Source organism: Myotis myotis, unplaced genomic scaffold (genome assembly GCF_014108235.1).
Source record: "Myotis myotis isolate mMyoMyo1 unplaced genomic scaffold, mMyoMyo1.p scaffold_m19_p_8, whole genome shotgun sequence".
NCBI lineage: Eukaryota > Metazoa > Chordata > Mammalia > Chiroptera > Vespertilionidae > Myotis > Myotis myotis.
This window is the reverse complement of record NW_023416390.1, coordinates 20,576,246-20,597,212: the sequence shown is the minus strand read 5'-3', so window position 1 is coordinate 20,597,212 and position 20,967 is coordinate 20,576,246. Positions and strand designations below refer to the sequence as shown.

General features: G+C 52.7%; 1 protein-coding gene across 1 annotated transcript; it reads left to right on the top strand.

Moving 5' to 3' along the window:
- The first annotated feature begins 503 nt into the window (after positions 1-503).
- IGFBP5 (insulin like growth factor binding protein 5) lies at positions 504-20,521 on the top strand. The gene is made up of 5 exons (XM_036319021.1): positions 504-659; positions 751-1,555; positions 13,602-13,834; positions 14,476-14,595; positions 15,902-20,521. Exons 2-5 carry the CDS (start codon positions 1,222-1,224, stop codon positions 16,031-16,033), a joined length of 819 nt encoding a protein of 272 aa, XP_036174914.1. The 5' UTR covers positions 504-659; positions 751-1,221; the 3' UTR covers positions 16,034-20,521.
- The last annotated feature ends 446 nt before the right edge of the window (positions 20,522-20,967 follow it).

The window sequence follows — 20,967 nt, the reverse complement described above, 5'->3', positions numbered from 1 at the left end:
TTACCAAAGCTTGGGAAGAATTTCTTGGGTACCGTATATATCCAGTTAGCTAATAAAAAAAAAAAAAAAAATACTTCTCCGGCCTGGGTCTGGGCTAGTTAAGGGGCGGGAGGGGAGGGGAGACTGAGTTACTCCTCATTGTGTCCACCTTGCACAGAAGAACTCTCATCCCCACGACCCCCCCCCCGCGCCCCCCCCCCCGACACACACACACACACACACACACACACACACACACACACACCTCCTCCTCCCTCACACAGCCCCTGCCTGGTCCCCGGTGCCCCTTTCTTACATTCCGGGGGGGAGGGGGGTGCTGTTCGTGCAGCGAAGGGGAGCCCCTGTGTGTCTCGAAGGCCTCTCCCCACCCCCACTCCGTGTGAGTTCGCACTGCAAAGCTCTTTGGCATCTTTGCCTGGGTTGGGTGTTGGGGAGCTCAAATTGCAGCTACAAACTGGCTGGCAGCCAGGGCCGTGTGTTTAAAAGCGCCTGCTCCACCGGAGTCGGTCGTCTCTTTGGAAACTTCTGCGGGGGTAAAAGAGCTAGGAAAAGCTGCAAAGCGGTTTGGGGTTTTTCCTCTTCTTTGCTCCTTCTAATTTCCCTCTCCTCCGTTTGCACCCTTCTCCGGGATTCGCGCCGAACCTGCGAATTTCGAAGAGGTGGTTGCAGAGTGGGAGAAAAGAGGGGTTAGAGTTGGGGTTTTTTTCTTTCTTTCTTTCTTGATTTCAATATTTTCCCCTGCCCTTGCAGCTGCAGCCGCCACCTTCTACCTGTTCCGGGGCAGCCGCGCGCCGCTAGCAGCTGCGGTGTACTTTAGATTTTAAACAACATTTTTTAAGACAAACCTATTTTTCTCCACCCCACCCCTCTCCTCCACAGCCTCCGAGCTCTTTATTCCGGTGGTTGCTTTGGGGCGAACAATTTTTGGCTTTTCCCCCTGCAGTTCTGACCAGGTCGGGCTTGGGGGCTGTTCGTCCGGTGCGTGCACCTGGCGCTGCTCTTTTGCCCTCAACCTGTTGCAAGTCTTGAATCCCTGTGATCGGGACTTGCTTGCAGGCACCCCAGCCCTCTCACTCTCCCCACATTTTGCAATTGTCTGGGGGAGGGCGCCTGCTCTACCTGCCAGAATTTTTTTTTTCAATTTCCTCGGCGCCCTCCTAGCCCCCTTCTCCCCGCACTCTCGCTCTCCTGCCCCGCCCCAAGGTAAAGGGAGACTTGAAGATGGTGCTCACCGCAGTCCTACTGCTGTTGGCCGCTTTTGCGGGGCCGGCCCAGGGCCTGGGCTCCTTCGTGCACTGCGAGCCCTGCGATGAGAAAGCCCTCTCCATGTGCCCCCCCAGCCCCCTGGGCTGCGAGCTGGTCAAGGAGCCGGGCTGCGGCTGCTGCATGACTTGCGCCCTGGCCGAGGGGCAGTCGTGCGGCGTCTACACTGAGCGCTGCGCCCAGGGGCTGCGCTGCCTCCCCCGGCAGGACGAGGAGAAACCCCTGCACGCCCTGCTGCACGGCCGCGGGGTTTGCCTGAACGAAAAGACCTACCGCGAGCAAGTCAAGATCGGTGAGCGCGCTCAGTGTGCCAGCCAGTTACACGGCGCACGAGCGGGGACAGGGGACGGGCCGGCCACGCGCGCTTTGCCCAGAAAGTGGCTTAGAGCCGGGGCGCAGCCCGGGAGGAGGGCGGGGGGTGGGGAGGGGGGGTCTTTGCACCTAGGAATTGGAGTCCTGACTGATCCAGCTATCCCAGGCTGCTGTCCATCCCAGCCTCAGGCGGTCTTCGCTCTTGCTCCACACCCTGCCCCCACCCTACTCCACTCCACCCCACCCCCTCGCCTGAATACTGACTCTGAGGTCCAAATACTGTCTCAAGGTCCAAATCCCCAGGTACTCAGTCTCCAGTCTGAACGGGTACTTTATCAACTCCCTCCTCCACCACCTGCTAGCCACCCAACACGTTCTGGTTTGTTGGTGTGTCTTTTCTGAACTTGAAAAAAAAAAAAAATCTCTTCGTTAAAATATTGCCTTAACTGAGGACCTGGAAAGAGGCGTTCTGTGCTCATTCTACCTTTGTCCTTCTCTCAGCCCCTGCCCCCCTACCAGTCCTTTCTGACGTGTCTTTCCTTCTACCCCGACAAACACGCACACGCACGAGTGCGCGCGCGCGCACACACACACACACACACACACACGCACGCACGCTCGCACGCACCGTTTGTGGTTAATGTCTTTGGGGTGAGGACTGTGATGCCTCTCCCAGGTGCACACCCATTACTTTTGACTCGACATGATTGATTGCGGTTGCTGGTAAATAGATTAAAATGCAAAATACCTTTTTTTCCTCCCAGGAAAGGTAAGATTACTTTAGGCACGGCGGAGGCGGGGAGGTCAGTGGGTTAGCGTCAGGAGGGCGGGGGGGCGGGCGGTCTGGTGGGCGGGAGGAGTAAGAAGCAACGGGGTGGTGTTGCTGTGCTGGATGTTCGTCCCGGAATCTAATTACTTTTCCCCGCCCCAATTCAGATTTACCTAGGACGAAAGGTGGAGCCGGGAGGCAAGAGGGGATGTGAAATTTAGAACTCACAACTCCCCTGTCGGTACTAATCCCCTCCGCCCCATCTCTCCAACTTGATCACCAGTGGGTGTGGTGTAAATATAGGAGGGGCCCTGGAATCATTGAATGCCAAATGAGGGGGGCGGAGACTGGAACGGCCACGCCCCGTTGGCTCCCCTCCGCCTCCAAGTAGCCCCGCCCCCGGACTGCCCTGCCCCCACGTTCTTAGCGCTCGGAGCCTAGGATTTAAAAGGCTGACTAAGCTACTTGTTTAATGAGAACAGTTCTGCTCCCTTTAGATCCGAGTTTCTTTATGGAAAGAGCTACCTGATCTTAAGGGTTTTTTTTAATATTTTAATGAACTGTACACAAAAATCTGCATTCTGAGACGTCACACTGGTTATTGATTCTCTCCCAAAGGGGTTAAGATTTGGCTAAATAACGCTTATTCTACGTCGTAACTTCCTGGGACAGTGCCCTTCTCCCCCTCCTATCCCCTTCCACTATGAGCACCCCAACATGAGTTTTCTTAAACTGCAAATACAGACACTAGCATATCGGAAAGAAGTGCGCCGGTGCTTGGGGAGAGGCAGGAGAGTTTTCCTAGGTTCAGCCTACATCTTCCAAAACCCTGCAGGCTTTGCGTTACAGGCAGCCGCCCCTCCAGCGTGGCAAGAGGTAGTCTCACTCCGTACAGCTGCCTGCGAAAAAGAGACGGAAGGCAACGTGCAGACCCCGGAGGCCCCACAGGCCAACTTGTGGAGTTATTTTTATTAAGAACCACTTTTAAAAGGCGGTCCCACCTGCCTTCATCGTGGGGGATATAGATTTGAAAAATGCTTGGGGTGGAGGAGAGACGGGTAAGAGATATGAATCTATTTCCTGGCTTGGAAGGGAGCGCTCTGGTTAACAACCTGGTTAACATCGAAAGTATGCCAGGTATCATTCAGCCACATGCTGGCCCCACTTTTATTTGTCCAACAGTGTGGTTGTAGTGGTGTGGGAGGTGTAGACGCGCAATTGCTGAGAGAGCAAATAGGAGCATCCAACTTTCCAGTTCAACCCACTACACACACGCGCGCACACAGAGGGGGAGAGGAGGAGGCCAGCTTTAGTCCCAAGCAAGATGCCCTTTAGATTTCTCTGCATCCCCTTCCTCAACTCCTACCTTCAAGGTACCTCTGGGCCAATGCTAGCTGCCTCTCCGCCCTCTCCCCACCCCCCACCCCACCCCCACCCCCCGCCCCAGCGTGTCTCACAACTCCACCTCGCCCTAGTCAGGTGCCTAATGGACTGTAGTTGCTGAGGGGTGGGGGACGGGGGGACGGGGGGGGGGGGGGGCGCGGAGCTGCACTCTACCCGGACGGATGGAATGGGAGTGGGCGCTCCTGGCTGTAGCTTTTCGGCTCGTAAACAGTTGGGTGGATCCCCCAAAAGTTGGAGATGACACAGAGGCACTTCTTAAGGAGTGGAAAATGAACAGAGAGATGGAGGAAAGTGTCCATTCCTTTGAACAGAATTCCTGTTCCCCAACACACACTACCACACCACCACCCCTACACCAGCAGTGCGAACGTGGGTGCGCCCCTCCCTTCCGCGGTTTCCATATAAATATAAATAAAGGTATCCATCACACATGCATGCACACACACCAAAAACGTATGCATATAGAGAGATAGATCTATGTCTTTTTTCAAACCCTCCAAAAGAACGCATCTTTGCATTAGTAATGGGGAGCTGAGGAGAGCGAGCTGGCAGGCGGCCAGAGCTTCTGGGAGGAGGAGCGGAGGGCGGGAGGCGGGCGGGCTGAGAAGTAGTGTTTGCTGCGCGCGTTGCTGTGCAACGCGAGAGGGAGTGGGCCCCGCGAGCCCGGGGCTGAGAGCGCGCGGGGCCCTGCATTTTATTTCGCCCAATGGAGGGGCAAAGATACATATAGAAACACAGGGCAGAGTGTCTGAGGCTGGAGGGGGGCGGGAGACGAGTTATTTATTGGGTGGGCCAAGCTCAGTAATACCGGTGAGCTGGATCCATGGAGTCGAGGAAGGGCCGGGCTTGGCTGGGCTTTGTTTGCAGGACTTGTGGCTTTGTGGGCGGGAGGGCTGCACGCGTCTTTGCCCTGGTCTGGGAGAGCTCTGCTGTGCCAGGGAGCCATTAAATTGGGGGTGCGGGAAGAAGTTGATTCTGGGTTTCAGTACCGTCATTGAGAAATGAGAGCGAAAGAAAGAAAATAGGCTCCTGAAGAAGAAGAAAAAAACACCTCAATAAAAATGAATTAAGCCTTTGCTTCTTTTAGGGGTTTGGCCTCCATCACCCTAGCTTCCACTCCAAGCCTGGTCCAAATGCCACGCGGAAGTCCAGTTGCAGAGTTAGGTTTCGTGGCCACATTTGTGTCTGGGCTGAACAAGATCATGGAAAACTGATGCAGGCAGATTCCTTTCCCACCCACACCCCCTCCCTTTGAAACAAGTCTGTGAGAGGCTGACTGCGCCCCGCGCCGAGGAAAACGGGGTTGGGAACACAAGAGATGCTGCTTTTCACTTGACTTTTCTTACTTTCCCCTACCCCACCCCCACCCCTCTCTGCGGGCTGGAGGAGCCAGCACACTTGGCCACATTTTCTTTCCATTTCAATTTTCCCTTCCACATCCCTCCCTCCAACTCCCCCTCCCTTTCTCCATCCCCCAACGGCCAAGGGATCCCCTAAGGCAGTGGTTCTCAACCTTGGCTGCACATTAGAATCACCTGGGAACCTTTTTAAAATCCTGATTTCTGGGCCTCATCCTCCAGAAATTCTGTTTCTTTGTTACTAATGTTGTGGCCCCACCCCATAACAAAGAAACAGAATTTCCGGAGGATGAGGCCCAGAAATCAGAATTTTAAAAACGTTCCAGGTGATTCTAATGTGCAGCCAAGGTTGAGAACCACTGCCCTAAGGGCCTGAGTTTTAAGTCAGAGCAGCTGTGAGTCAGTCCCAGGGCTTGGGCTGCATTTGAGCCGGCAGGTGGGCTTGCAGCTGTAGGGGGAGAAGGGGCTGATCCCAGGAGCCAGAGGTCACCGTGAGGGTTACAGCGAAGGGCATGGGAGCAAGAATCCCAACAGAAGCCCTGGTCCCTTTAATAGAGGAGGGAGGAGCTATGGAGAAGAAAAGGTGATTCTTGTCTAAAGATTTTACTTTATACCTGAGCAATGCCTTTGAAACTTTGAGTTATTTCATGTGTGAAAAATAAAACTTTAAAGAAGGATCACCATACGCCAGGCCCGCTGCATCCAGAAGCCGGAAGAACACCATAAAGCGTCCAGGCACCAAGGAGGAACCAGCCAGGAGAAGGAATGGCTGTGGTAAGAGACAAGGAGGCAACTTGAAGGGGGTTTGTTTGAGTTTTTGTTTCGCAGTTTTACTACAGTTGCTCCAAAAGTTGCAAACCCCCAGAGATCAGCCTTAAATTGCCAGCTGTATATGTTTTCTAAGACAACGATTACTTCGATACTTGAGAAAATAAATAATAAACAAGGAAGCCAGTTCTAAGCATCTACTCCACTTTCCCCTATATCCAGAGAATCCCCCACATTTTTTTTTCAAGTTCCATTTTTTCCATGATTTCTGTTACAATGTCTCTTTTTTAAAATATAAATCCAAAGGAATGAGTGGAAATCTCTATACAGGGCTAAGTGCCCTTTCCTGCCTAACCACTTGGCTTAGCAAGGTCCTAGCGTCTCTCCAGGAATTGTCTGGGTATTAGCCAAAGAATGCTAACGCTCAAGGAACCCACACAATCCTTGACGTCAAGGCCCTCATTTTACAGACGGGGACGCTGAGGCCCAGTGTGCGGAGTCACTTGCCCACAACTCGGTGCAGGGTTAGTGGTAGAATGAGGACTAGAATTCAGCTCTTCCCTAGTGACTTGGGGGTCCCATTTTGCTATTCCTGGCTTTCTTCACTGCGCACCAGGGCTCTGGCCTGGGCCCAGCCTAACCTGCAATGAGGCCTTTGGCAAATATCACCTGATGACATCATCCCATAGGGAGGGTTGTGAAGATGAAATAAGAGCTCAGAACTTGAGGGTGCCCCATCTGACCTCTGCTGGCGCCCAGAGGTGTTTAATGTGGGCTCCTGGTATTCCGAACCTGGATTGTACCACCACACCTGTAATGTCTCTCTGACCCCAGTGAAGATGGCCCTCATTCCAGACCCTTTAGGACAGCACTTTCGATTGAAATATAATACAAGCCACATCTGTCAGATTTTCTAATAGATACAGGTGGCCACCAGCAAGCCCCTCCCGCACCTGAGAGGGAACTGCTCTCTCCACACTCTCCTCCTCCCCGCAAAGAGTCAGAGAAGAAAAGAGTCTGAGCTTTGATTAATGGACAGGAAATGAGTCCCTTGTTTGACTCATACCAAAGCCTGTCTCCTCAGGGGGACCAGGGAGAGTTCAAACTACCTGCTCCCTGCCGCCCCCTTCTGGTCAAGTAGGTCATGCAGGGAATGTGGCTGCCTAATTGTAATGTTCTGAGTGGGCTGTGCTGAGTCATGAGTGGGAGTGTTGCCAGGTCAGAGAAATGAGCCGGAGCTTCCTCCCCCTCCTCATCTCCCATTCTTCCATTGAGAGGCTGCTCCCTACCTAGCCGTTCCACTCCTTCCGGTGTGGGGTGTGTAGGGAAAAGATAGACGTTTCTACTGAGCATGCTCCACCTTCCCGCTCCTAGAGAAACCTGCTTGGAGACACTCATCTTGGGAGTTGTGCATTAGTAATTGGTTAGAGGTTCATTTCTTATGTGTCAATTTATTACCAATAGTCTCCCAGGGATCAAGAAATGTGTACCACAGTCCTGAATCCTGGCTTGGCCCCGGGGGGGTTGGGGGGGGGGGTGTGAAGAGGATCCTTTCTTTAACTCTGGTCCCTGGATGTGAGTGCAACCCCACCTTTCGATCTGGGGAAGTGTCACCAACTTGACAGCTGCCACCTCTACCCTGTGGAGAGTGGCTGGCCACCTTTCCTCTCTCCATCTGCAGGGAAAGTCCAGTGCCTTAGTGCAGAGTGAAGGAATGGGATTAGACAGAGGCAGGAACTCCCAGGGTGAGTTCTCTGTGTGGGGGCTGGTTCCCAGAAGCACTTGTGCAAAGTCCCTCTCACCTGGGGTTGGCCATCGATTCCCCAGAGACAAGGATAGAGCCATCACTTTCTGGATACAGAGCTGTCTGCATCCAGGGAGCCAAGGAGATACCAGTCAGCCAGGTGCCAAGCAACCACGTTTTTAGTTGATGATTGGAACTGGGGAGGTGAGAGGCAACAGAGACCTGTGCTGGGAGGTAATTAGCACATACCAACTCACTTATTCCCCATAACAGCCCTGTGGAGAAGGGGCTGTTGACATACTTCCCATAACTCAGATGAGAAAACCGGGGCAAAGAGAGGAGAGAGAGAGACTAAGAGTGGTCAAAGTAAACCTGCACTGAGGCTTTTGAACTATCAGCAGCAGCCTTGCCTTCCTCCCAAGGAGGGTAGCTGGGTGTTAAGGATGGGTAGCCCGGCTGTGTTTATCCGCTTTGCTATATGATGTCCTTATTTCTCCGCGCAGGAGAGAGATGTGACACACCCGCGCTGGTCAACTTTGCTGTTGGTTCAAGTGCCTGCCCACGTTAGGTCTCTGGCCTGAAATGGGGTGGGGGCTGGAAAGGAGCTCAGCAGGGCACGCCTTTTGCCCCCACTGTCCAGTCACGACTCGGAACCTGCTCCCACGGCTGCCATTCACCCCAAGTCAGCAGGACTCCCCTCTGCGTCCGCTTGCAGCTCCTCCCAACTGGCCTGAGGATGGCGGCTCTTTGGGTTTGCTTTCCTCTTGGAAAGTCAGTGCTTTTTTCCTTCTCAGCTCATAATTCTCGTTAAAAGGAGCCCAGAACATACATATCTGTGACTGACCACAGAGGAAAAGAAAACAGTGTCTTTCCAGAGGGACTGGACAAGGCAGACATTGGTTAGAGGTGGAATGGGCAGGAGGGGGGGGATGCTGCAGCTCCCCTGGAAGGCTCCCAGCCGCCCCCTTGCACCCCGCCCCTTTCTCTCTATGCAGAGGCACCCACATGCAGTGTAATTGAGTCATTTGGCATCTGCAGCTGGGAAACAGACTTCCGGAGACTGAGGCATGCCTTACGGTTTTTTAAACAGTGATCAGCAGGCCCATCATTTTCCTATGGCCTCGGGTCGTAGCAAAGAGCAGGAGGCTGCCATTGGCTAGGAAACAGGGCAGGGTGCGGAGGGGAGGGGATGTGGAGCATCTAGCCATACCCAGCCATAGATCTGTGCCCTCTGGCCAGCTGTCCAGTAGAATTTTCTGCAGTGATAGGTGTGGCTATTGAGTATTGAAATGTGGCTAGGGCAACTACAGAGCTGACTTTATACTTTGATTTCCTCTTTATTCATTTAAATAGCCACATGTGGCTAGTGGCTGCTGTATTGGACAGTGAAGCCTGAGACCAGAGAGAAGCCCAGCCAATCCAGGGGACCCCTCCACCTGTCCCTGCCCTGTGAGGCTCATTGCTCTGCCCCCTCACTCCCTCTGTGGCAGTTATTGTGCTTAAAGACAGTGGGCCCAATGAGATGGCCTCTCAGGGCATCCACTGAGCTCTAAGGTATCCCCGCTTACAAACAGAAAGGCCTCTAGGCCCATTTCACTTTGTCTCTTGCATAGATCGATGCATCTCTCCATTTAAAGATTATTTATGGAGTACCATTCACCAGAGAGACAAAGATAAATGACGAGCCTCTGCCCTGAAATTATTGTTTAAACTCCACAGAGGGAACCAGGATGAGAGCCAGTGGAAACCCGGCTCCCTTTTCATCCCTCGTAGAGGAATTCTGGGCGAACCCATCTTGTCTTCTGGCTGGAAAAGGACTTTCCTCTCTCCAGGTCCAGGTGGCCTGGCAAGGCCCTACATTCCTCCTGAGCTGTGAATTCCAAGTACGCCTCAGTTTCTTCCGTTTCCGAAACAAAGTCACAAGGTCTGGGCCACCCAGTCTCTGAAGTTAGATTATGAGGTTAAGATAGAATGGGAACTACCATCAGGGAGGGCCTGAGAGCCCCAGGGTGGGAGGTCAGATTGCAGGGAGCAGCAGGTCCCCGGCTGGACCCATCCATCTCTGTAACCAGGGAGCGGGGTAGTATGAAAACGTTTCTTAAGAACATAGGCCTGTCAATGTTGCTAAAGCATCCTGTCCCTACCAGATAACAGCGGCAGCAAGAGGGCACATTGGAGACGGTGGTGGAGCCTGGATGGGGAATATGCTTTGGGCACCTGTGCTGTGAGTAGATCTGCCCACCCTAGGGTGCCGCTGGGTGCATAGCGGCCAGGCCTGCACCCAGACGCCTCTGTGTTTGCTGGGACATGAGAATGGTGTTCCTCAAACAGGTGTTCATGTGAGCACAGGGAGGGCCCATGTACCCGTCTGTGCCTCCGTGAATGTTACTGCACCCGTGTGGATGGGTAGCAATGGCCAGCATTACATGGCAGGGCCTGGGCTATCAGAGAGCTGGTTGGTTGGCAGGACTGGGGGTAGAGCAGAATCACAACCCACCCCAAAGGTAAATATCAGGACAATATGATAGCTCTCACTCGCTCTGTCATTGGCAAAATCATGGAACTAAAAGAGAAGGAAACAATACTGAGCATTCCACATCTCCCATCCTCTGCAGAATCCTTTTGAAATGACATCTAGCCATGGGGAGGGAGGTGCCAGATATGTCTCACTGATCACTTTTCAATTGCAGATGAAAGAAACAGCTGAGGGTTATGCACAGATAGAGCCTTGCCCACCTCCCCCTCCAGTTCCCACACCTGCCTTCTCCACCCTCCCGCCGTGAGTCCTCTCCAGTCCTCGCTTGTCCAACTCCCTGACACTTTAAATACGTGCTGCAGACACACACAGAGGAGGAGAGGGTTTGGTGGTTGTCAGAGAAACAGGCACACAAATTCCAGATTTTAAACATCACTTACAGTCCCTAGCAATAAGCGCCCAGGCATGCTATGTGGTCTTCAGTCTCCGTCGCCACCTACTGGCCATGTGGAGGTATTGACATGTTTGTCCAGCAGGTTCCAGAACCCACTGCCCTCTTCTGTTCCTTGCTGTTCAGGCACAGGGCCAGCTCACCAGGAAGTCCTCTTCTATCTCACCTAAATCCCTTCCACAACCTCAGTCCGCTTTCTCTGGATGAAATAGCTCAGGAGCTGCCAGTCTACTTGTGCCTTCCTGCTTTATCTCAGACTTCAAGCCTTCCCAAATCGAAAGCCTATTTATGACTCAAAGCAGCTGAGTGGGGCCTGCTGGCTCTGGCATTCCAGCTCTGGGTCTGCGTTCCAGCCCTTTCATCTCCCTGCTGTTGCCCTGGCTCCGCTCCAACTTTCCACTGTCTCTCTGGAGCCTACCGGTGACCACAAGACCCTGATGAGTATCTTTGATACTCGACTCTCCCGGTGCCTAAGTAATAGGCCCCATGGGGTTAAGTGGCACCCAAAACCAGGAGGCACATCAAAGCTCTAAGCCTGCCTTTCAGAGCAGCAAAAGAGCCAGCATCGTGGGGAGGGTGCTCCCAGGAGGCCCGCCCTGGTGAGGCCAGTGGAAGGAAGGAGAGAGGGTTTTTTGCAAAAGCATTTTGAGCTCCTTAAAGTGGATACAGTTTGTTTGCCAGTGTCATCACTGCTTAGCCCAAAGCAACTTGAACACGTTCAGAGAAAAGACTAAGAGACTAGATGGCCTATGAGGAGGATCCCAGGCACTGATCCAAACCCCTGGAGGTGAGCAGCTTCCTGGGGCCTCTCCCATTAGAGAGGCTACCCCGCAGGTATCCCACACGCATCCCTGAAGGCCATTTGCTGGTCCTCCAGGCCAGGCCGGAGCAGCCCCTGAAGGAAACACTCATCTCTCTCCCATGGTCAGCACCCAGCCCCCTCTCCCTCCTCCCCTCACTTCATCTAGTTACAATCTTAATTGGAGAAGGGGTGTGGCCACACACCCCAGAATGCCCCAGCCTTTCAAATGGCAACATCTCTTGCCCTCTCCCCTACCCCAGTGGTCAAATGCATTTTGAGGATTAGAATGCTTAGTTTTGCCCAGAGAGGTTGAAGGAAGTGTCTCCAGCCCCTCAGTAAGACTGGCTCAGTGACCCGTCATGCCGTAGTAGGCTTTTCCTCTTCCCTCCCCGCCCCCCTCACCTTTCCCTAAGACCTGAGCCTCAGGCATGGGCCTTAATTACTAGATAAGAGAGCCCTAGCCTTTCTATTTGTACAGAGTCCTCCAAATCACCAGTGCTCCTCTCTGCATCCCACCCCCTTTCTAGCTCTCCCACAGCCAAGAAAAGTAGGTCTACCCCAGAGCATCACTCTATCAGCTAATTCCTGGAAGGCTGCATTCCACCCACCCGGCGCATCATGTGTTGATGAATCATCACAGCAGGTTTGGCTACAGTAGACTTCCAGCACTAAGTCAAGACGAGGTGGGAAGTCGGACTGAAAGGCCAAAAGTAGGGGTCAGGGATTCTGGTGTTGAATTTGGTTCAGGGAGAGTCTGCCCCTGTGTTTGTTGTTTGCTTTCTGCTCGTCCTCTTCCTCTCCTGGGATAAGTAGCCCAAATCAACTAACCGCCCAGAACCCTGACAACCTGCGGAGGCTTCTTCTGGGCGGGGAACTTCCCTGCCAGGGCCTTTAGGACAGGATACCTGTCCAATTAAATGTGACAAATCTGAGCCAACAGGTGCTTCCTGCCACCTGCCATCCTGACCAAGTTTGGCCCGATCTCCAAATGCCTTTCTTAACACACACCTGTAACTTCCCCTGGGCTGAGAGTCCTGCCCTGGGGACACACGCAGTGCCTTCTGGCCCACCTTCTCTCCCCCAACTCCTCCCCTCATCCCACCTGCTGGGATTCCTCTCCTGTTTTCCATCCAGTGCCTTGCCCTTAAGTTGAGTCCTTTAGGGTCTCCTCAAAGCCCTTTGTTCTTTTTCTGAATTTGAAAAGAGGGCAATGGAGATAGGGCCAGGGCCTCTTGACTACATCCTGCCCCCCGCCCCCCACCGTCTGCATAGGCTGGTGGGGTTAAGGAACTGAGATGAGAAACAGGGACCCAGAGGAGGGTGCCTGTAAGATAAGAATTAAATGGAAATCTGTGGACCCAGAAAAGGCTTGGGGGGGGGGGGGGGGCGGCGGATTAACAGGTCAACAAATAAATGAACAAAGTCCTACTTCTTTAAAGGTCATAAGTCAGCTAAGTATAGACTGTCACCAAGTCACCCCTATATATAACTGCACCAGCCCAGCCAGCTGTCGGCCTCTCTTGGCCTGGAGCTGTGTTATGTTCCAGCCCATCCAGGCCCAGAGCATCTATCCAGCTCTGAGCCAGTGCAGGGAGGGAGGCCTCAGGGTTCTGCGTCCCCCAGACCCGCCGGCACTGTTCCCCTCCAAGCCCCACATCTCTGGCTTCCCAGGTCCCCTTCTCCTGCTAGTCCAGACCCCCAGGAGTCCCCTGCCCCCCGTTCCCCAAATCCAAGCAGCTCAAGTCCAGTAGCTCTGAAAGCACAAAGACCCCACAGGCAGTTACACATGGCCTTTCCTGTCCACACCCTGGTTGCTCCCTATTTCCTCCCACAGCCAAGATCTCCAGGTTGTGCTCTTACATCAAAGCCACACCTCCAGCCACCGCACCATCTACTTAGCCCCATAGGCAAGCCCCTGACCAGGCCTAAGTCCTCCCAAAGGCCACTTCCCTCCTCTTCCTCTTTCCTGCCCCCAGAATGTCCTCTCCCTCCTGTCAAACTTCCCTCGCTAATCAGCTTGACTTTTTCAACACACCCCCAACTCAATGAAGTCTTCCTAGATTCGTGCTATGGGACTCCAGCCCTGCCAGCAACTGCCCTCCACGTACCTGAGTGCTGACTCTTACGCCCCGGTTCTCATTTAGGCTCCAGGAGGGCAGAGACCCCCTCTCTTCACACGAGCTTCAGAGTCTTGGGCTCTGCACGTCTGTGTCTCGGCCCCAGAAGCTGACCCTCCGCTTCCTTCTCCCTGCAGATCGAGAATCCCAGGAGCACGAGGACCCAACCACCGCTGAGGTGGCCGAGGAGACCTATGCCCCCAAGACCTTCCGGCCCCCCAAACACTCCCGCATCTCCGAGCTGAAGGCCGAGGCCGTGAAGAAGGACCGCAGAAAGAAGCTGACCCAGGCCAAGTTTGTGGGGGGAGCTGAGAACACTGCTCAGACCCGGGCCAACGCTGCCCCTGAGATGAGACAGGAATCTGAGCAGGTGAGTCTCAAGGATCCCCACGATTGCGTCGGCATCCGCACCCCGCGGCCTCTGCCACCGCCCTGCCTTGCGTCTAAATGAGCATTCGTGGCAGGAGGAGATGCTAGACCTAGTGCAGGACCTGCCATTTACAATAGAGAGCTTTTAGAGCTTGCATTCACCAGGACCCAGGGTTTGTCTGAATGAGCAGGCGTAGAGGCAGTACACAGAGGCAGTATGCAGGGAAAGTGCCAGCCAGCTACCGTGAGCACAGAGCAAGTGCCAGGAGTGTGATCGGCTGGAGGCTGTGTCCTCACCTAGGCAGATGCGGCCATTCTCCTAGAGCATCCACAGAGGAACACCTCCAGACATCACCACTCAGAGGCATGGAAGAGCTGAGGGTGGGGAGCAGCGAACAGATGGGACAGTGTGCCTCTGTGCCCGGTCAAATGCAGGCTTTGCACACTTTATACACCCGGTGCATAACAGGTCTTGGGTAGCAGCTAATTGGAACAAAAGGCGGTGGCTTTTCCCACAGAACCTTTGTGAGCCCCCGCCCCCGCCCCACCCCTCCCCACCCCCGCCCAGGCCACGTGTTCTGCACATGTAGGTGGTTTCCACCTGGTCCTGCCCTGCCTCTCATCCCTCCTGTCCACACACAGGGCCCCTGCCGCAGACACATGGAGGCTTCCCTGCAGGAGCTCAAAGCCAGCCCTCGGATGGTGCCCCGGGCTGTGTACCTGCCCAACTGTGACCGCAAGGGATTCTACAAGAGAAAGCAGGTATGCCCCGTCCCATGCCCCCAAGTTCAAAGGACTCCTGAACAGACACTCACCAGGAAACCTCTACCTCCAAATGCTTAAAATGTATGTGTTTTTCAAACCTCAAATATCCATAACACAATTGTGATTTTTCCCATTCCTCCCTGTGCTACAATCTACTTAAGTTTTAATGACTCGCCCTATTTACATGAATTTTATTAGGAAGGGAGAGAGAGAGAGAAAGAAACAATGATACATTGTTTCACTTACTTATGCATCCATTGGTTGATTCTATGTGCCCTGATCGAGGATCAACCCGGGGACGATGCTCTAACCAACTGAGCTTCCCAGCCAGGGCTACATGAATTTTAAAAGAAAATTTGACATCAGTGTGTCTCATCATATGTTGTATGTTATTTTCTGCTACACACACATAAATATATGCATATATATGACTTTAAAGCATATATTCACCATGTACCACCTGAAATCACTGCGTGTCCCCTTCACAGCCAGGCTGCCCTTTGAGCTGCCCCACTGTTGGCTAACCAGTGTGCTTAGCGTATTAAATTGGGTCTGCATTCCCTTAAGGCAACAGTGCTCAGCCTTCCTTGGGCATCAGCATCACTGGGCAGGTTTGATAAAACACTAATGAATGACCCCCCCCCCCCCGCCCCCCGCCTCCCAGTGTCTGATCGGTGGGTCTGGATAGACTCTGAGAACTTTGCTTTTCTAACAAGTTCCCTCCCGTGCGACCCTGATGCTCTAAGCATACCCTCATCTAAGTGAGGGGTCAGGGCCAGGCAGCCTTGGGTCCGTTCTTGGCTGTTCCACTCACTAACTGTGTCCTCTTAATCCAGTTATTTTTTAAGTCTCTGCCTCCGGTCCCTCATGTAAATGGAGAATAGCTGTGCTTATTATTTTCACACGATTATGAGAAATAACGGATTCATCTCTGTAAAGCACTTAGAACAGTACCTACCATGTAGTAAGTGTTAAATAGCAGTGCCGGTACATGGTAAAAACCTGCAGAAGTGATACCTCCTATTAACAGTATCACTATTATTAATTATCATCACCATCATCAGTATCAGATCATCAGTCCATGTAGCTCTCTGGAGGATCCTAAAAGGGTCACATAAAACAGAGGTTATAGGTCAGACTGCCTAAACTATCATTTCCCCAGACCCTCCCCGGGGAGGGGTACAGCCCCCTCAACTCTGGAGGTGAAAGTCTATCTTGGGGCAGGAAGACGAAGGGCCAGGAGAGGGTGCAGCCTCCTGCGGGCACAGCCATCCTCACTGCCTGTCTCTGTCCGCACCCCCAGTGCAAGCCTTCCCGTGGCCGCAAACGTGGCATCTGCTGGTGCGTGGACAAGTACGGGATGAAGCTGCCAAGCATGGAGTATGTCGAGGGGGACTTCCAGTGCCACACCTTCGACAGCAGCAACGTTGAGTGATGCGTCCCCTCCTCCTCCTCCTCCCCTCACCCCACCCCACTCCACCCCCAGCCCCAACTCCAGCCAGTGCCTCCCTCCACCCCAGGACGCCACTCATTTCATCTCATTTAAGGGGAAAACATACATATATCTATCTAATTGAGGAAACTGAGGACCTCAGAATCTCTAGCAAGGTCTCAACTTTGAAAACGGCAACAATGGAGATGAAAAAAGTTAAGGAGATCCCCCCCTTTTAAATGGTTTTCTTTTTGAGGCAAGTTGAATGAATAGGGAAGGGAAGAGAGGAAGAACAAGAGGAAGAGAAGGGAAGAAGGCATATGTGTACAAGAGAGGGCAAGTTGAACAGAGTTAGGAAAGGAAGGGAGAATGTGGGCAGGAAGGAAAGATCCCAGGCCTCACGGCTGGTCCCACCTTTCGTGTGCAACCCTGGCCCAGGCTGGGGAGACGTTTGGGCGCTAGAGTTTTGGCCCAAGAAGTACTATTTGATGACACACTTGGAGCTTTCCCAGTTTGGTTGGTCACAGAGGGAGCAAGGCAAAGACAAGGTGTCAGCGCCTCTCCCGGGTCTAACTCCTCCTGCAACCAGCAATGTGGGCGGCTCGAACCCTCCTTCCTCTGCTGGCCCCACTAGATGTTCTCTCCCCCCAAATTTATAAAAGCTAAAAGGCATTCCACTCCCCTCAAAACAAAACAAATTAACAACCAAGTGATATTAGATAGATAGATTTTTCCTAAGCAGATACATAAGTATTACATATGTGTGCACATTTCCCTGTGCAAACTTTTGGAAATTAATACACACTCAACAGTGGGAAGACTTGTTCCTCCCAGTTGACCAGAACTCCGAGCTGAAGCATGTGGTTTCAGCCCCTCAATGAATTTGATTCACAACTGGTACAGTCTCTGTGGGGGAGGATAGGCTGAAAAAAAAGTGGCCTTGTATTTATCTACAAGGCTCCATGTAGTCACATATAGGCATATAAATCTACTTTCTTTCTTTTTTTTTTTCCTTCCTTCCTTTCTTTCAAAAATTTGCATTATTAACTTTTCAACGTAGTTTCCATGGGGGCATTGAGGAGCTTCCTCATTCTGGGAAAACCAAGACAACTCATATTCTTCTAACACAACCCATAACACCAGTCTTGCCTGCCTCCCATGAGCAGCAAACTCAGCCTTTTGTGGGACAGTGTTGGATTTTTTTCATGATTTCCCATGTGCACACGTCTTCACACGTACCACCCAGCCAGGTGGATGAGAGCACTCTGTGTGCACCCACCACGCTCCTCAGACCCTCCAGAAGTAACCATCTCCAACCGCACACTGAGTGAGCCCAACAGGCCCAAGTTTGACCTACTGGTCCCCCCGGGCCTTTCCATTCCATCTGGGCAGAGCCTGCATTTTGAAAGCCTCTCTCACTCTTCACGCTGGCAGAGCAGGAGAGAGATGGAAATGAGAGATGGCAAAGAGGGAGGTAGAGGTGAACACGTTTCAATACAGGGAAGCTTGTAAAGTGATGGTTCAGGCCAGATAGATGGAGTGAAGGGAAAGGGGCTGATGGCCCCATTCTAGCTTTGAAACAAAGCAACAGAAAAGGAGACAAAGCCAGAGAAACTTCCCTGGCGCCCCACCCGATAAGCCCTCTGGGATTCAAGAGGAAGATGGGGTACAGGTTACAAATGAGAAATGAGCTAACTCTCAGCCTTAGAGCCAGGGAGGGTGGGTAACCTTAGGGTTCTAGATGTAGCAGCTAGACCACAGCAAGGAGCAGTAGAGACTGGCCATGTTTTGAAGGGACAAGACTTTGTGTTCAGATGCCCGTCTTCACCCAGCAGTGAGGCACTGAGGCCAGAGAGTTTTCATTCACTCTGGCCAGTTCAGCTTCCCTCCCTGGGGTGAGGGTGGAAGAAAAAGGCCTAGGACAGCCAGGGAATGGATGCTTGGGGTGCTGTTGCTTGGGAGACACATTCTGAACCAAGGACACTCCCATTCTCCACTGACTTCCCCAATAAGTGGGTGGTCTGGGGGCTGTCCCCTGAGGCTGGAGCTAGCCTGCCAGGAAAGGGGGCTTGGACAATGGCAAGGACACCCTTTCTCACTGTGAGCACAGCCCTCTCCACTCTTTCTCGATGGCATGACACCGTGGAGACACTCCAACATCGAACGTAGGGCAATGAAGAGGGACAGCAAAGAAGCCAATCTAGTCCAGCTGGCGGAAAACTTGCAGCTGTGCCACGTGGGGGATGTCTCCTGCTCCCCCGGACAGGACAGTTGGCTGGAGGTGGGAGAGATGGTCGATCTTCATAGGACAAAGGGCCTGACGGGAATGGCAGCTGCAAGGACTTACTTGACCTGCTGTGTCAGCGTACCCCATCTCCCTGTGCCACTGTCCCCAAACCCCCAATTCACATTTCTATGCCGTAGGCCAGTATCCTGAACTTTCCCCACCTCCCTCTTCTTTCTGCCCATCCTTCCTTTGGATCTTGAGCAGTCATCTAACTGGGTTCTGCCAAGTGGATACTGGGGTGCCATTCCCCCTAAGAAAAGACTGAGCCAGGAACTGCATGCCCTACTCCCACCCTCCCTAGGCCTGGACCTGGTTCCTGAGAGGGGCTCTCCCCTTGCACCGCCCCCCACCACTGTTTACTGGACTTTGAATGGGCTCCTGACATCAGCTCTTTGCTGTCAGCCCAAGGTGGGGACGATGGCCTGGCTCAACTCCACCAGTCTCTTCAGGTCTCCAACATTCATGACAACTACACACCTGTGAGTCCCCAGTGTTTGCAGGGAGTGATCCTGGTCAGCTGGTCAATCCCTAGAGGACCCTGGACCTTCTTGATAGATGGAACTTAGCCTCTCCCAGGGGAGGTCACGGGAGAAAGTCACTGGGGACGATAGAGCCATCCCCCGGCATGTGGGAGAGGAGGCAGGTGTGGAGCGCTGCCCACCGCAGGCTTCTCCTTGATCCCAGGCTGCCTACTGGCCTCTGACTGCTCTCCTGGCAGCCTGAAGCTCCAGCTTCTCAATGGCCTCAAGTCTAAGTGTTGGCCTTCCTCAACAGGAGGTCTCACCCCAGCTTCCTTTTGACTCCTGCCTCACTCCAGCAGTGTAGACCATACCTGATGTCCCAGTGATGGAGGGAGGCCTAGCCAGGACTGATCCTCCTTCCCCCAGAGCCCTCCCCACCCTGGCAAGGCAGGGCATCTGGGGAGGAAGTTTCTCAGACAGCCAGGCCTGGACAGGCCCGGAGACTTCAACCCTCACCCGGGGAGGAAGGGAGGCCCGGAGGCTGGGGGGTCCCACCTCTTCTCCCCTCGCCCATGTCCCCATAACCACTTTGGTGGTCTCCACTGGACCCCTGCAGGGTCAGCCTCCTCTGGGGTCTGGGAGAGGTGGGCCATGTACACCACGCGCTCCCTTCTCCCACCACCTAACTCCCTAGCAGCCACCCAGCTGCCATGGCAACCGCCAGGCCCCCTCACGAAGAGGCAATGATCTCCCTGTCCATGGGCTCAGCCCCCAGAGGGCTCCAGCTCAGCATGGGGGTTCAGAGAGGAGTGGGCCAAGGAGAAGCAGGACCTTCTGCTCTCAGAGAGGACTTTTGTGGCTTCCAAGAGAAAGGAGGCTACGTTTTAAGAAGTGGTGGGACTTAGGGAACAGGGTTTGACCTGCCAGCAACCTGGGCGTTGTACTGTCTTTATTTTGAAACCACTAAAGTGCAAGACGTATTTTGCACTTTTCTCCACTTTGTTTTTCTCTTAGGTTTTTGTGTCTTTTTTGGAACATACTTCCTTGGTTTCCTAGTGGAGTACATGGCTTAGCCATCTCCACAGACTCTGGCCTCCTCTCTTCAGCTCCTCCTGAATGGGGAAGGGGAGGTGGGAGGATGAGTTCCCTCCACTCCTCTGGTCCCCGGACACCAGCCTGAGTCCCACCTGCCGCCACCAGCTCCGTCACACAGTAGCCCACACGGATAGACAGTTGTCAGACAAGATCCTTCAGATTCCGAGTTGCCTACCGGTTTGTGTTTTTGGTTTTGTTTTTTTTTTAGACAGCAGTAACCACAGCACATATTACTGTAGTTCTTGATAGTTTTACATACATACATAGATACATACATACATACATACATACCATAGCTCTATTTTCTCCTATTTTTTGTCTTCAACTTTTTTTAAGAAAACAAATGCTCATAATCTTTACTGGTGAAAAGGATGAATAAGCAAACCAACAAACAAAACCAGTTCGTGGTGGAAAAAAAAAATGCAGGAAAAATAATTTGCCTGAATGTGGAAGAACTCGCCTCCTGTTTAGCATTTTGTACCTAAGGAAATAAAAATGAGAAAAAAAACAACAACAGAGGATCTCACGTTTTCTTAAAAAGGTGAAGATTGCTGTATACTATTTATTCATCTTATAATTTATGTTACTCCTGATCATTGTCGTTTGTCGTGACGAAGCATTTATTTAATAAAGTGATGCATTCAGTTAGCCTGCGTCAGCTTCCTCAGGGTCCCAGGACTCTCCTCGGGCCACATGCAGAGGGAAGGACAAACGACCAGGCAGAGGCAGGACCCAGGGGACCCCAGGCCCATCTAGAACTTGGGGGCCCCCTTCTCCATCCCTTCAAATCTGTCTCAATGAGTTCATGCATACCAAATATCAATGCATGTTCAGCTACTGCTATTACTATGATATTCTTATTATTTAATCTCAGCCCCTGCTATTAAATAAAGTGGCCTTAATCTATCCTTAAGCAAATGATGAGTCTCTTCTCTTTGGAGAGGATTTTAAGGAAGGCATTTCTAGAATGTTCCTCAGTCACTTACTCCTGGGAACCTCTGGCCAAGGCAAATCCCACCTCCCGCTCCTACCCAGCCCACTGCTGTTTCTGCCCAGTGGAGAGAGAAGCTATGAAATGGCTGGTGACTGATTTC